The 17,062-nt window shown below is 36.9% G+C and overlaps 1 protein-coding gene across 6 annotated transcripts in view; it reads right to left on the bottom strand.

Annotated features, from left to right (window-relative positions):
* TLL1 (tolloid like 1) overlaps window positions 1–17,062 on the bottom strand; it is a 215,085-nt gene that overhangs the window by 71,181 nt on the left and 126,842 nt on the right. For 5 of the 6 annotated variants that reach the window (XM_035726294.1, XM_027599787.2, XM_027599785.2 and 2 more), the window contains one exon: window positions 857–975. In XM_035726294.1, coding sequence (XP_035582187.1) covers window positions 857–975 — 119 coding nt within the window. The remainder of the gene's footprint in view (window positions 1–856; window positions 976–17,062) is intronic. The other variant, XM_027599788.2, reaches the window with a different exon arrangement.

Raw genomic sequence — 17,062 nt, 5'->3', positions numbered from 1 at the left:
TTCTTTTTCTTGAGTAAGAACTCAGTAATATTTTATAGGAATTTTCCCATTTCATCTACATTTTTTAAGTTACTGGCATAATGTTGACAATATTCTTTTAATCTCATTTTTGTGTCTAGAGCATCATAACCTTTTCATTCTGGTGATTAGATAATTGTGCTTTTCCCGTTATTCTTTTTCTTTCTTGATCTATTTACAACCATTTTCCTATATTTCTAAGTTTTTTCCAAGTACGACTTTGTTCATACTTTGTACCATGTTATTTTGATCTCCTTAGTTTATCTTTTATTTATTATGTCCTCCATTATGTACCTTTCCATTTATTTTACTGTAACTTTAATAGCCACTCAATAAGAATATCTAACTCATTAGTTTAGGGCATTTTTTTATTTGCTAATGTGAGCATTTAAGTTGTGAATTTCCTTCTAAGTACTGCTCTCATTGCATCCTACAGGTGTGATATTCATTATTTTTGTTATATTATAGCTGAAAATAATTTCTATCTAAATCTGTACTTGCTTCTTAGCTAAACTGGATATTTTATGTATATTTCTTAACTGAAATGTGTGGGATTTTCTGGTTATCTATGTGATACTTATTTTTAACTTAATCTCATTGTGCTTGAGAACATAATCTGCATTATTTCAACCCTTTTAGAGTATTTACTATTTCTTTTTAAATTACATTTTTCAAAAAATTCCCAGAGTTTGAGCAATTTTTATTATAAATTTTCTGAGATTTTTAGTCTTGTATTTGAAGAATCAATTAAGAATAAAAAATAAAGTAAATTATATTTAAAAGAAGATGAATCTCTGTATTTATATGACACTAAATGAGAACTCCCGATGATATAAACTACCTTCTCCCCTGGGGTCACTGAAACTCTCCAGATGCAGTGTGTATAAGAAGGGTAGCCATTTGGAAATCCTGGAGATGAAAGGTTGCCATTGGATTCTTGTAGGGTTTCTCCACATGCTAAAGGAAAAAAAAAGATACATATATTTGATCTTTTAAAGAGATGAGTTATCCATATTTCCTTAAAAAATCAGATCATTCTTTAATTTTTCTGAAAAACATCATAAATAAAGCCCTGAGTCTTTTGGTGTTAGATGAAAATATATATTTGTGTTCTATAAGACTTTTCCTTTCCAAGTAAATTCACCTTATGTCTCCATTACCACGATTTTAACATACTTAATGGTATCATTAGGGCTAACCATAAAACAAGACTATGAGATAAATAATCTGGCATTCATAAAGTTCTTCCTCATGGAGACTGCTCTCATTCATTCCCAAAAAGTTAGTAGGTGACCTATACTCATATTCAGGCCAGTGGATATGTGGTTGACGTGGCTAGGGAATAACATGAAATATAAATATTTTTCAATGTAAAGTGAAGCTAAACTTCATAGCAAATATCACATCAAAGTCGAAAAACAGTCTAATTAACAATTAGAATACAATCAGTGAAGGTGGTACCAAAATGTCCTATACAATGAAAATTTTTCTCAAAATAAGCTGAAAAAAAACTGAAAGGTTAAAAACATAAAGGCAGATTAAAATTTTCCAACAAGATGTGGACATTTATTTACTCTATCATTTACGCTGATCATAAGTAGAAATCACTGGAAAAGCAATTATGTTTTCCTCTTACTAAGGCTGTCTAATTTCTTAGAAGTAATTATCAGTCATCTAAAATAGCAAATTATCAGTTGCACAGCCTCAAGATCTGTGTGATTAATATCTCTAGGGCCATTTCAACAAAGACACAGAGTGTAATTAGCTCATTGGTTTAGCCAAGGTTAGTGGTCAGGACCATTCTATAATGGGTTTTCCTGTTGATTTGTAAGACATAGCATGTGACACATGAACCTAGGCTGCTTTAAGTATCCTGAATTCAAGAATAATTCTTCCACTTCAGCCCGTCATCTTTATAACTTTCATTCAGTAATTTAAAAAAACAGACAAAACAGTTCTTTCCCTCTGAAGGAGACTGAAATCAGACTGCAATATTATCATATTATAGAGTCATAGCTACCAGCAGGTGAACTCTTGTCTCATCAAATCCTCCATAAATAATAAATGGTTTTGCATATCTTAAGTTAAATGAAGAAAGAAAGATGATGACTTTGAAAACAAAATAGAGGGCGCCTGGGTGGCATGTTAAGCATCTGCCTTTGACTCAGGTCATGATCCCATGGTCCTGGAATCGAGCCCCACATTGTACTCCCTGCTCTGCGGGAAGCCTGCTTCTCCCTCTCCCACTCCCCCTGCTTGTGTTTCCTCTCTTGCTGTGTGTCTCTCTCTGTCAAATAAATAAATAAAATCTTAAAAAAAAATGGAGCTGTAAAAAGTCTGATATGATATAAATATTTATTTGAAAACACAGATATTAAGTTTGCACAACAAAATACATTTCAAGTAGAAGTAAGCAGTGTTTATTTTGATTAATAGGCAGATAAAAGCAACTTTAGAAAAAAATGAAAATGCTCAAGGTCAAAAATACATAATTCAGCATTTTCCATGAATCATCTAAGGGTTCTTGATAAATGTAAGATTATAAAAACCCTTAGAAAATGAAAATTTATTAAGATTTATTAATGCAGGGGGCGCCTGGGTGGCTCAGTCATTAAGCGTCTGCCTTCAGCTCGGGTCATGATCCCGGGGTCCTGGGATCGAGCCCCACAACGGGCTCCCTGCTTGGCAGGAGGCCTGCTTCTCCCTCTCCTTCTCACCCCCCCGCTTGTGTTCCCTCTCTCACTGTGTCTCTCTCTGTCAAATAAATAACTAAAAAATCTTTTTTTTTAAAAAAAGATTTTATTAATGCAAACAGTGTGCTTCTAAGAGGATCAGTTCAGATGCTATATAATCATTTGGGAGTTGAGTGTGTTTCAATGAAAAATACCGTAATTCATAGCTAAAAATAAATTATTTAATGATTGAAAAGTACACTAAGCCACATAGAATGTTTGTACTGTATTTACTAAAGTGAAATTAAAACAATTAAATATATTTAATCCACAGATGTACACAAACAATACTGTTCTGATAAAGATAAAATGGAAAACTCTATAAAATGAAAAATAAACAGAATCAGCATATAATTCAAATATTAAGTAAATCTATTATATAACATTTGCCTATAATGCTTATAATCATTTGTGCATTTGCCTCAGTAAGTGTGGTTGTCCTAGGCTACCTGATCCCTACTACAAAAGATATTTCAACATTTTCTCCAGACATAGGTTTTTAATGCTCAGATATACAAAGCAAAGTTTATTATTAAAAGAACTAAAGGAAAATCAGCAAGAAAAAGGTGGCACTATGAAGTTAAAATGCATAGGTGGTTCATTTACTCAGCAAAGTCCATGGTGAGAAAACACAAGTTTTAATCATGGAATTACCACTTACTAATTATGTCATACAAGTAAGTCTCAAAAGTCTCAGCTTCAGTTTTCTCTTGTTAAATAGCCATCTTACTAACATATACTTAATAAAGTTGCTGTGTAGGAATCAAATATTATTATGTCTTGAATCTTCTTTTTAATCCTTAGATACCTCTTCCATAGGTAGGGAGACTGTGGTCTAAAGTGTTTGAATATGTCTTTGAATACAAAACTTTGTCATATGTAGGAGAAAAAAGATAAAATATATACAGAGGCCAGTTATTGTTATCACTACCCTAATAAAAATTACTCTAAAACTAAATATAATTCAGAAGTTAAACTTCTACCTCTGTAGGCAGATGACACAATCTTACACGTATAAAACTGTAAACATTCCACACACACATAAAACTGTTAGAACTAATAAACAAATTCAGCAAAGTTAATACAAAATTAACACAAAAAATCAGTTGCTTTTCTATACATCAGCAACAAAAAATTTCAAAAGGAAATTAAGAAAACAATCCCATTCATAATAGCATCAAGAAAGGATAAAATACTTGGCAATAAACTTAACCAAAGAGGCAAAGGACTTGTACACTGAAAACTACAAAACACTGATGAAAGAAATTAAAGATGACACAAACCAATGGAATGATGAGCTGTGTTCATGACTGGAAGAGTTAATATTGTTAAAATATCCATATTACCCAAAGCAATCCACAGATTTAACATAATTTCGATCAAAATCTCAGTGGCATTTCTTACAGAAAGAAAAAAGAATACTGAAATTCACATAAAACCGCATACCAGAAATAGCCAAAACATTCTTGGGAAAAAAAAAAAAAACGAAGGTGGCTCCCACTTGCTGACTTCAAAACATATTACAAAGCTACAGTATTCAAAACAATATGATATTGGCATACGACAGACATATAGACCAAGAGAAGAGAAGAGACAGCCCCCAAATAAACTCATGTATATATGGTCAAATGATCTTCAACAAGGGTGCCAAAACTACTCATTGGGGAAAACATAGTCTCTCCAGCAAATGGTGTCAGAGAAACTAGATATACACATACAAAAGAATGAAATTGGACACTTATCTTACACCATACCCCCAAATCAACATAAAATGAATTAAAAACTTAAATGTAAGACCCTAAACTGTAAAACTTCTAGAAGAAAACAGGTAAGAAACTTTGTAACAGTAGTCCTGGCAATGATTTCTTGGATATGACACCAAAAGCACAGGAAATAAAAGCAAAAATGGGCAGGTGGAACTATGTCAGCTAAAAAAGAAAGGAAACAATCAAGAGAGTGAAAGGCAACCTTCTGAATGGGAGATAATATCTGCAAATCATATATATCATGAAGGATTAGTATTCAGAATATATAAGGAACTCATACAAATCAATAGCAAAAAACAAAAAACCCAATTTAAAAAAATGGGCAAAGAAAAAGAAATGGGCAAAGAAGACACACAAATGGCCAATAGGTATATAAAAAAAATGTTTTACATCACTAATCATCAGGGAAATGAAAGTCAAAACCACTGTATCACCTCACACCTGAAGTATGGCCATTATCAACAAACAAACAAAAAATAAGAAGTGTTGGCAAGGAAATGGAGAAATTGCAGCCTTTGTGCATTCCTGGTAGGAATATAAGATGGTGTAGCCACCATGGAAAACAGTGTGGGTTTTCCTCAAAAATGATCCAACAATCCCACTTCTGGGTATTTATTCAAAAGAATTGAAAACAGGATCTGGAAGAGATATTTGCACTCCCATTTTCATTGCAGCATTATTCATATCAGTCAAGAGACAGAAACATCTTAAACATTCATCAGTGGATGAATGGATAAAGAAACTGTGGTATATACATAAAATAGAGTATTATTCGGCCTTAAAATAGAAGGAAGTCTGGCATATGCTACAACCCAGATAAACCCAGAGGACATGATGTTGAGTGAGATTAGCCAGTTACAGAAAGACAAATACTGCATGATTCCACTTACATGAGATTTCTAAAGTAGTCAAATTCATAGAAGTGGAAAGGGGAATGCTGGTTGCCGGAGGCTGGAGGAGAGGGAAATGAAGAGCTGCTGCTCAATGGGTATAGAGTTTTAGTCATGCAAGACAAAGAAGTTCTAGAGATCTGGTGTATACCAATGTGCATAGAGTTAACAGTACTGTACTGTGCACTTACAAATTTGCTAATGGGGTAGATGTCATATTATGTGATTTTTTGCCAAAACAATAATAAAGCAGTTGAACTTCTAAGTCCTTTATTGTATGATCAATCTCACTTCTAAATTAGGTAATTCACATATACCTTCATTCTTCCAGAATAGAAAATTGTATAATGGTACAAGAATTATATAAGAATTTGCAAGAATTTAAATTGTATAACTGCTACTTGGATTGTGTCTTGTTGAGCAATTATTACAAACTCTTGACCTTTTAATAACATTAAGTTTATAGCTGTCTGCATGTCCATCTATAGTTACTTTCTCACCAAATATCTGTAATATCCACCCAATACCAAAGATTGAGAACTTTCCTTTCTCAATATTCTATAGGACCACATTTATGATCTTATTAAGGCTAAGGGAAATAGATAGACATGAACAATAATTTCTATTTGATAGATCTCTTCCCAAAGGATCTCAAAAAATTCTAGATTAAGGGAAGAAATAAAACTGTATCTGATCAACTTAATACTACCTAATTAACTTATATTTATACCCCTTAAACTTTTAAATATAAGAAATAAAATACAGGTTTAAAATGATTTAAAAAATATAAAATAAAATGTAAAATGATTTTAAGATAAGGAAATGTTAAAAAGAATCCTAAATCATCTGAGAGATAATGTGAGATTAATAATGAAATATTTTAAAATACATTTCAATAGCAACTGCCTAGCCAAGTCTGAATCATCCTTTAAAATGAAGCATAAACACCTACTCCAAGGAGCCTGCCTCCTGCAGTGTGCAGCTCAGGTTAGGCATCTCTCGCAGAACTGCTGTAGCATCCTTTGGAGGAAATTTACTTCCTAACCAAGTGATATTGTCTGTGGGATGCCCCAGAGGCTCAGCTATTTGTGTGTGTAGTCCGTGCTTCCTTTTCTGTGGTAATAATATCTGGCACGGTGCCTTCCACGTGTTAAGGTGACTCATTCATTCATATAGCAACTATTTTTTGAGCACTTAATTTACATCAGATTCGGAATACCATGAGGGAAAACCCAACTCCAATCCCGAAAAAGCTTACATACTCCATTGTGGGAAATGCCAAATGAACGATGATTATAGGATTAAGACAAAAAGACCAGGATCAAATGAGGCATTTACCATGGTGGAGTCCTGGGAGATGAGGAAGTCTTTAAGTAGGAGGTGACATAGGAGCTGAATCTTAAATATGAGCTGGGATTTAACCAGGAGGCTGTTATGAGCGTACTGGCTGGAGAAAGACGCAGAAGGCAAGCATACTGTGGTGCCAGGAGCTAAAGGAAGTGGAGGTGAAAACTAGGCTGTAGGGGTAATACCTAGAGAAAAGATTCAGAGAAGACAGAAGAAAAATATTTTGAAATGACATAATGAAAAGGAGATTAGCCTTTATCCTAAAAATAAGCAAACTAAGATTTGCATATTTAAAGCCACTTAGCAGCTTGGCCAGAGAACTAAAGAGATGTAAGAATAGAGACAAGAGGTGAATTAGGAGACATTTCAACAATCCAGACAAAAAATGAGGCTCCCCAGACTAGGGGATTCACTGCAAGAATGCAAGATTCCAAAAGGCCAACAGGACTGACTAGCTGGAGAAAGTAATGGAGGAATGAGGTGAGAATGCCCTTCATAATTCTGGCTTGGGCTACCAGATGAGCTATGTCTGGTACCATCCATTGAAATAGGGGATGTTTACAGGGAAATGAAGAAAAGGGTCCATGAATAAGTGGGAAAAAATAGATAAATTATTATTTTTTGCACGTGGGCAATATTTTGGCCAAGAACTGTATATATACAAGAACATATATAAAGTATATTCTGTCTGGAATCTCAGAAAATTATACCAGGAACCAAGAGATTAATGTTTAAGTAACTAAGAAGAACGTTATTTCAATTTTAAAGGTAAAGTTAGTGAAACAAGTGTTTGAAGGGAGGTAAAGTTTCTAGTATTCAGGCTCCATGCACGCTGAAATTGGCCTTCCATCCTTAAAGTGTCCACACATATGGTCATCCATGGACTGGGATATTCTGCACACAGTGTATGTGTACTAGCATTGAAAACTTTTAAATTTGTGAACATAGACTGTACATGCGTTCATGTGTGAATACACGTGCACTTTTATGTAACAAGGAAGATTCTAATCTTCAGAAAGCCCTTTATTTTTAGATATTTTATTTTGTATTTCCTCTAATTTTATTATGTTACTTGATGTATTTATTGGGGAAAATTTACTGGAGAATATTAGCATTGATGGTTGATGAAGTACTAAGTAAGCAAAAAGTTCATGCGACTACAGAAAAACAAATTTAAGAGAAAATGCAAATAAAGACCAGTGACTGTACCCGAAGAGTTAAACTAAGTAGTTTAGAAATCAAAAATGAGGGGGAGGCGGAGCAAGATGGCAGAGGAGTAGGAGACCTGGATTTCATCTGGTCTCAGGAATTCAGCTGAATAGGGATCAAACCATTCTGAACACCTACGAACTCAACAGGAGATCGAAGAGGAGAGTAGCAACAACTCTCTGAACAGAGAAGCGACCACTTACTGGAAGGTAGGACATGCGGAGAAGTGAATCCGAGGCAATATTCGGGAGGATAGACGGTGGGGGAGGGGGCCTCTGTCTGCCGCTTCTGGCAAGTGATAGAGCCGCGGAGCACAAAATCGGAACTTTTAGAAGGCGGCTCCGCTGAGGGATGTCGCTCCAGTGGCTAAGCAGGGGGTGGAATCGTCCCGCGACAGTGTGGTCTCAGGACTCTTGGGGTCACAGAAAGACCGGGGATGCCTGAGTGCAACAGAGCTCCCAGGTATCGGAGCTGGGAAGCCGGCTGCAGAGACGGAGCCGAGGTGCGGGCTCTCAGCTCAGGGTTGCCATAAACTGTGATCCGTGGCCCAGTCGAGCCACTGCTCCTCCAGCAGGGACCCAACAAGCGGCAGAGCTGGGGAGACTCCCTTCCTCCCCCGGGAGGAGCGGCACGGGAGCGCTCCGCAGGGATCTGCTGGGTTTGGAGACTCCACACGGGGTCTGGTGCCAGAGAAAGAAACGCTCGGTCACAGGCCGGGTGAGCATGGAGTGCGGCCGGAGACCGGGGAGACGGGAGTGACTGCTTTTCTCTGGGGGCGCACTGAGGAGCAGGGCCCTGAGTTCTCAACTCCTCTGGGTGGAGATTGGGAGGCCACCATTTTCGCCCTGGTCCTCCAAAGCTGTACCGAGAGCTTGCAGGGAACAAAAGCTCCTGAAAGCAAACCCGAGCACCTTGCTTAGCCCAGACCGACAAGGGCGGGGCAAGTCAGCCTCCCGCAAAGACATTTGGAAACCACGGCAACAGGCCCCTCCCCCAGAAGATCAGCACGAACAGCCAGCAAGCTAAAACCAAATTTACCGATCAAGGAGAACAGGAGAACTCCAGCGCTAGGGGAATACTGCACATAGAATTCATGGCTTTTTTTTACCATGATTCATTAGTTCATCAAAGTTAATTTTTTTTACTGTTTTTTTAAATTTTTCTTTTTCCCTTTTTCAACCAACATCTTATCAATCCCTTTTTTAAAAAAAACATTTTTTACTTTTCATTTTTAGAGTCATATTTTATCCCTTCAGAGTAGTTACCCTTATTTTTGGCATATATATATATAAGTTGTTCTCTTTTTAAAATTTTGAGATACAGTTTCTTCTAACAGATCAAAATACACCCTAAATCACTAGTGTATGGCTTTGTTCTAGTCTCCTGCCTAATCACATTCTCTCCCTTTTTTTTCTTTTTTTTTTCTTTTTTAAATCTTCTTTCCTTTTTCAAACAACTTCTTATCAATTCCTTTTATAAAATCTTTTATAATTTTCATCTTTACATTCATCGTTCATCCCTTCAGTGTATCAACCCTTATATTGTACATATATGTCTTTCTTCCTTTAAAATTTTAGGAGGCACTTTTTTCTAACAGACCAAAATATGCCCAAAATCTAGTGTGTGGCACTGATCTATGCACTAGCCTGATCATATTTGATCATATTCTACTTTTGTTGTATTGTTCTGTTTTTGTTTTTATCTTTCTCTTTGTTTTTTCTCTTTGTTTTTTCTTTCTTTCCCTTTCTTTTCCCCTGGTTTCAGGTCTTTTCTGATTTGTATAGAATATATTTGCTGGGGACATTGTTAACCTGTTAGCATTTTGTTCTCTCATTCATCTATTCTCCTCTGGACAAAATGACAAGATGGAAAAAATCACCTCAGCAAAAAGAACAAGGGGTAGTACTGTCAGCCAGGGACCTACTCAATATGGACATTAGTACGATGTCGGACCTAGAGTTCAGAATCATGACTTTAAAGATACTAGCTGGGCTTGAAAAAAGCGTGGAAGTTATTAGAGAAACGCTTTCTGGAGAAATAAAAGAACTAAAATCTAACCAAGTCGAAATCAAAAAGGCTATTAATGAGGTGCAATCAAAAATGGGGACACTAACTGCTAGGATAAATGAGGCAGAAGAGAGAATCAGCGATATAGAAGACCAAATGATGGAAAATAAAGAGGCTGAGAAAAAGAGAAACAACTACAGGATCACGAGAGCAGAATTCGAGAGATAAGTGATATGATAAGACGAAACAACATTAGAATAATTGGGATTCCCAGAAGAAGAAGAAAGAGAGAGGGGGCAGAAGGTATATTGGAGCAAATTATAGCAGAGAACTTCCCTAATGTGAGGAAGGAAACAGGCATCAAAATCCAGGAGGCACAGAAAACCCCTCTGAAAATCAATAATAATAGGTCAACACCCCGACATCTAAGAGTAAAACTTACGAGTCTCAGAGACAAAGAGAAAATCCTGAAAGCAGCTCGGGAGAAGAGATATGTAACCTACAATGGTAGAAATATTAGATTGGCAACAGACCTATCCACAGAGACCTGGCAGGCCAGAAAGCACTGGCAAGATATCTTCAGAGCACTAAATGAGAAAAATTAGCAGCCAAGAATACTATATCCAGCTAGGCTGTCATTGAAAATAGAAGGAGAGATAAAGAGCTTCCAGGACAAACAAAAACTAAAGGAATTTGCAAACACGAAACCAGCCCTCCAAGAAATATTGAAAGGGGTCCTCTAAGCAAAGAGAGAGCCTAAAAGCAGCATAGATCAGAAAGGAACACAGACAATATACAGTAACAGTCACCTTACAGGCAATACAATGGCACTAAATTCATACCTTTCAATAGTTACCCTGAATGTAAATGGGCTCAATGGCCCAATCAAAAGACACAGGCTATCAGATTGGATTAAGAAACAAGACCCATCAATATGCTGTCTGCAAGAGACTCATTATAGACCCAAAGACACCCCCAGATTGAAAGTGAGGGGGTGGAAAACTATTTACCATGTTAATGGACAGCAAAAGAAAGCTGGGGTGGCAATCCTTATATCAGACAAATTAGATTTTAAAACAAAGACTGTAATAAGAGATGAAGAAGGACACTATATCCTACTTAAAGGGTCTATCCAATAAGAAGACCTAACAATTGTAAATATCTATGCCCCTAACATGGGAGCAGCCAATTATATAAGGCAATTAACAAAAGCGAAGAAACACATTGACAACAATACAATAATTAGTGGGGGACTTTAACACCCCCCTGACTGAAATGGATAGATCATCTAAGCAAAAGATCAACAAGGAAATAAAGACTTTAAATGACACACTGGACCAAATGGACTTCACAGACATATTCAGAACATTCCATCCCAAAGCAACGGAATACACATTCTTATCTAGGGCCATGGAACATTCTCCAAAATAGATCACATCCTAGGTCACAAATCAGGTCTCAACCGGTACCAAAAGATTGGGATCATTCCCTGCATATTTTCAGACCACAATGCTTTGAAACTAGAACTCAATCACAAGAGGAAAGTCAGAAAGAACTCAAATACATGGAGGCTAAAGAGCATCCTACTAAAGAATGAATGGGTCAACCAGGAAATTAAAGAAGAATTAAAAAAATTCATGGAAACCAATGAAAATGAAAACACAACTGTTCAAAATCTTTGGGATGCAGCAAAGGCAGTCCTGAGAGGAAAGTATGTAGCAATACAAGCCTTTCTCAAGAAACAAGAAAGGTCTCAAATACACAACCTAACCCTACACCTAAAGGAGCTGGAGAAAAAAACAGCAAATAAAGCCTAAACCCAGCAGGAGAAGAGAAATAATCAAGATCAAAGCAGAAATCAATGAAATAGAAACCAAAAGAACAGTAGAACAGATCAACGAAACTAGGAGCTGGTTCTTTGAAAGAATTAACAAGATTGATAAACGCCTGGCCAGACTTAACCAAAAAGAAAAGAGAAAGGACCCAAATCAACAAAATCATGAATGAAAGAGGAGAGATCACAACCAACACCAAAGAAATACAAACAATTCTAAGAACATATTATGAGCAACTCTATGCCAGCAAATTAGATAACCTGGAAGAAATGGGTGCATTCCTAGAGATGTATCAACTACCAAAATTGAACCAGGAAGAAATAGAAAACCTGAACAGACCTATAACCACTAAGGAAATTGAAGCAGTCATCAAAAATCTCCCAAGAAACAAAAGCCCAGGGCCAGATGGCTTCCCAGGGGAATTCTATCAGACATTCAAAGAAGAACTAGTACCTACTCTCCTGATACTGTTCCAAAAAATAGAAATGGAAGGAAAACTTCCAAACTCATTTTAGGAGGCCCCCATTACCTTGATCCCCAAACCAGACAAAGACCCCATCAAAAAGGAGAATTACAAACCAATATCCTGGATGAACATGGATGCGAAAATTCTCACCAAAATACTAGCCAAGAGGATCCAACACCATTAAAAGGATTATTCACCACGACCAAGTGGGATTTATCCCTGGGCTGCAAGGTTGGTTCAACATCCACAATCAATCAACGGGATACAATACTTTAACAAAAGAAAGAACAAGAGTCATATGATCCTCTCAATAGATGCAGAAAAAGCATTGACAAAGTACAGCATCCTTTCTTGATCAAAACTCCTCAGAGTATAGGGATAGAGGGTACATACCTCAATATCATAAAAGCCATCTATGAAAAACCTACAGCGAATATCATTCTCAATGGGGAAAAGCTGAGAGCTTTTCCCCTAAGGTCAGGAACGCGGCAGGGATGTCCACTCTCACCACTGCTATTCAACATAGTACTGGAAGTCCTAGCCACAGCAATCAGACAACAAAAAGAAATCAAAGGCATCCAAATCGGCAAAGAGGAAGTCAAACTCTCACTCTTTGCAGATGATATGATACTTTATGTGGAAAACCCAAAAGACTCCACCCCAAAACTGCTAGAACTCATACAGGAATTCAGTCAAGTAGCAGGCTATAAAATCAATGCACAGAAATCAGTGGCACTCCTATACACCAACAACAAGACAGAAGAGAGACAAACCAAGGAGTCGATCCCATTTACAATTGCACCCAACACCATAAGATACCTAGGAATAAATTTAACCAAAGTGGTAAAGGATCTGTACTCAGAAAACTATAAAATACTCATGAAAGAAATTGAAGAAGACACAAAGAAATGGAAAAATGTTCCATGCTCATGGATTGGAAGAACAAACATTGTGAAGATGTCAATGCTACCTAAAGCAATCTACACATTCATGCAATCCCCATCAAAATACCATCCACTTTCTTCAAAGAAATGGAACAAATAATCCTAAAATTTGTATGGAACCAGAAGAGACCCTGAATAGCCAGAGGAATCTTGAGAAAGAAAAGCAAAGCTGGCAGCATCACAATTCCGGACTTCCAGCTCTATTACAAAGCTGTCATCATCAAGACAGTATGGTACTGGCACAAAAACAGACACATAGATCAATGGAACAGAATCGAGAGCCCAGAAATGGACCCTCAACTCTATGGTCAACTCATCTTTGACAAAGCAGGAAAGAATGTCCCATGGCAAAAAGACAGTCTCTTCAACAAATGGTGTTGAGAAAATTGGACAGCCACATGCAGAAGAATCAAACTGGACCATTTCCTTACACCACACACAAAAATAGACTCCAAAGTTTGAAAGACCTAAACGTGAGACAGGAGTCCATCAAAATCCTAAAGGAGAACACAGGCAGCAACCTCTTCGACCTCAGCCGCAGCAACTGCTTCCTAGAAACATTGCCAAAGGCAAGCGAAGCAAGGGCAAAAATGAACTATTGGGATTTCATCAAGATAAAAAGCTTTTGCACAACAAAAGAAACAGTCCACAAAACCAAAAGACAACCTACAGAATGGGAGAAAATATTTGCAAATGATATATCAGATAAAGGGCTACTATCCAAAATCTATAAAGAATTTATCAAACTCAACACCCAAAGAACAAATAATCCAATCAAGAAATGAGCAGAAGACATGAACAGACATTTTTCCAAAGAAGACATCCAGATGGCCAATAGACGCATGAAAAAGTGCTCAACATCTCTCGGCATCAGGGAAATCCAAATCAAAACCTCAATGAGATATCACCTCACACCAGTCAAATGGCTAAAATTAACAAGTCAAGAAATGACAGAATTTGGCGGGGATGCGGAGAAAGGGGAACCCTCCTACACTGTTGGTGGGAATGCAAGCTGGTGTAATACACTCTGGAAAACAGTATGGAGGTTCCTCAAACAGTTGAAAATAGAGCTGCCATATGATCCAGCAATTGCACTACTGGGTATTTACCCCAAAGATACAAATGTAGGGATCCGAAGGGGTACGTGCACCCCAATGTTTATAGCAGCAATGTCCACAATAGCCAAACTGTGGAAAGAGCCAAGATGTCCCATCGACAGATGAATGGATAAAGAAGATGCGGTATATTTACATAATGGAATATTATGCAGCCATCAAAAGGAATGAGATCTTGCCATTTGCAACGACATGGATGGAACTGGAGGGTGTTATGCTGAGTGAAATAAGTCAATCAGAGAAAGACATGTATCATATGACCTCACTGATATGAGGAATTCTTATTCTCAGGAAACTAACTGAGGGTTGCTGGAGTGGTGGGGGGTGGGAGGGATGGGGTGGCTGGGTGATAGACATTGGGTAGGGTATGTGCTATGGTGAGTGCTGTGAATTGTGCAAGACTGTTGAATCACAGATCTGTACTTCTGAAACAAATAATGCAACATATGTTAAGAAAAAAGAAAAAGAAGAAGATAGCAGGAGGGGAAGAATGAAGGGGAGTAAGTCGGACGAGGAGACGAACCATGAGAGACGATGGACTCTGAAAAACAAACTGAGGGTTCTTGAGTGGAGGAGGGTAGGGGGGATGGGTTAGCCTGGTGATGGGTATTAAAGAGGGCACATTCTGCATGGAGCACTGGGTGTTATGCACGAATAATGAATCATGGAACACTACATCAAAAACTAATGATGTAGTATTTGGTGATTAACTTAACAATAAAAAATTTAAAAAAAGAAATCAAAAATGAAAGTAATCCTTAGATTAGATCAAACAGAAAAAAATACATTTAAAAAAGGAGTCATAAGAAAAAGAAGGCCCTCAAAGAGAGAGAACAGTAGTACCCATTACTGATTTATGAAGAGAAAAATATCCACTGCAACTCAGACAGCCTAGAGAAGATCTCCCTCAAGAGCAAACTGTTAATTTTTGCCTTAGCTTGGGGGACAATCTTGACAGTATGTAGAATGCAAGGGATTATAATGGCTGGTACGTAAAGTAGCATTAGCGGGTGTCCTTTTAGATGCCTTAATGCTAGAAAGACCTGGAAGCTGTGGGAAGGACACAGGACTGGCCTTTGGGCAGCACTGTCCAGAAACCTATTCAATCCCAGGGTTGGGCAGCTCTCCCTTTCTTTCCCTTCCTTCTCCTTTCCGGAATGTGGTCTGGCGATGGATGATGGGGTCTTATGTCAGAAGAGTGCCAAGGCTGTAAAGGATCATATTCTTTCTCTACATTAACAGTGCATAAGGAGACCTTTCTTGCCTGCTTCTAAAAGAACAAAAAATGGCAATGAAAATAATTCTAAACTAAAAGAAACTTATCTTCATTCCATCACCTTAAAAAACACAACTTTAGTCCTACATGGAGCTTTTTCATGATTAGTATGCACCGACTATACAATGAGTAATTCAGGTTTCCCATACAAATCTAATTTATATATTTGGCATATATAAGTAGATATATATAATAATGGATTACAAGTTGTTTACCAGCTAGAAAGTCTCATAAAAAATAGCAGTTTATATTGTTTTAAGGGAATTAAAAATGCATACATCTTAATGCTGTTCATCTTCTGATAGATAAAAACACATTTCCTATATCATTAATGGAAAGGCAATAATATTTGCAGTCTATCTACTATTACCTGCCTATTAGAAACCTACCCTCTTAGACTCAGGGCCCCACTTATCATGGACCATAAAAGCTACAACCTTAGATATTTAAGTGTGAACCAGGTCGGTATTCCTTTCAAGATTCAACTCTTAAGGAATAACTTTATAAAATGCAGACCCAAAACAGCTTTGAGGGTAAACTGATAAGAAGTAAAGAGTTGGAGTAATGTAGCCAGATACCTCTGATTGGCTCTATTCATCAGCAATTTCTAACAAAAGAAAACAGTAAGACAAACTCCAAAGGACTATGCAGTTTTATAACTCTCTCCTTTCTGTATTAAAGCCAAGACACAACCAGATTTCATTTTATAAACTCCTACATTCTTCCTAGATGATTCTCAAATAAGTCATCCTATTTACACTTCTATGTACAGTTATCAATCTTTCACATTATTCCATTAATGTTCTTGGAGCTACTGGTGAACTTACTGTTACCAGTGTAACTTAAGTTTATTTGCCCTACATTTCTACCTATATCATTAGTGTTCTCTATTGTAAAGAAATGAAGAATGTTAAATTCATAACCATATACAAGGCTCAAGCCTCAAAGCTAAGGGCTTCACACACACACACACACACACGCACACGCACGCACACGCACATGCACATGCACACGTACACACACACACAGGCCGAGAGGGAGAGATAAAGAAACAGAAAGAGCAAGAGACAGAAAAAAGAGAGAAAGGGAGGGACTTGTTTGGTGGGTATTAAAAAGTCCAAAGTCATTCTTAAAGATTCTGTGAACTAAAAGTTTACATATTTTTATTTTATTTATTTTATTTATTTTTATTTTATTTATTTATTTTATTTATTTATTTTATTTTAAAATACATATTTATATGTCTTAGCTCTCTCTTACTTATGCAAATAAATAAGCAACTTTCTCATACTGCTTTAGAAACACAAGATATCTTTCTCATTGATGATGGTACCTTCATGAATGTGGTTTTACTGTATTAACAAACCAATGTACACATTATTACTATATCTCAAGTAAGAAAATAGCTTGGTTTATGTGTTTACATAAATAAACTCTCAAGTGTGTATGTATCTTCA

Source organism: Zalophus californianus, chromosome 2 (genome assembly GCF_009762305.2).
Source record: "Zalophus californianus isolate mZalCal1 chromosome 2, mZalCal1.pri.v2, whole genome shotgun sequence".
Taxonomy (NCBI): domain Eukaryota; kingdom Metazoa; phylum Chordata; class Mammalia; order Carnivora; family Otariidae; genus Zalophus; species Zalophus californianus.
This window is presented reverse-complemented; position numbering and strand designations above follow the sequence as displayed.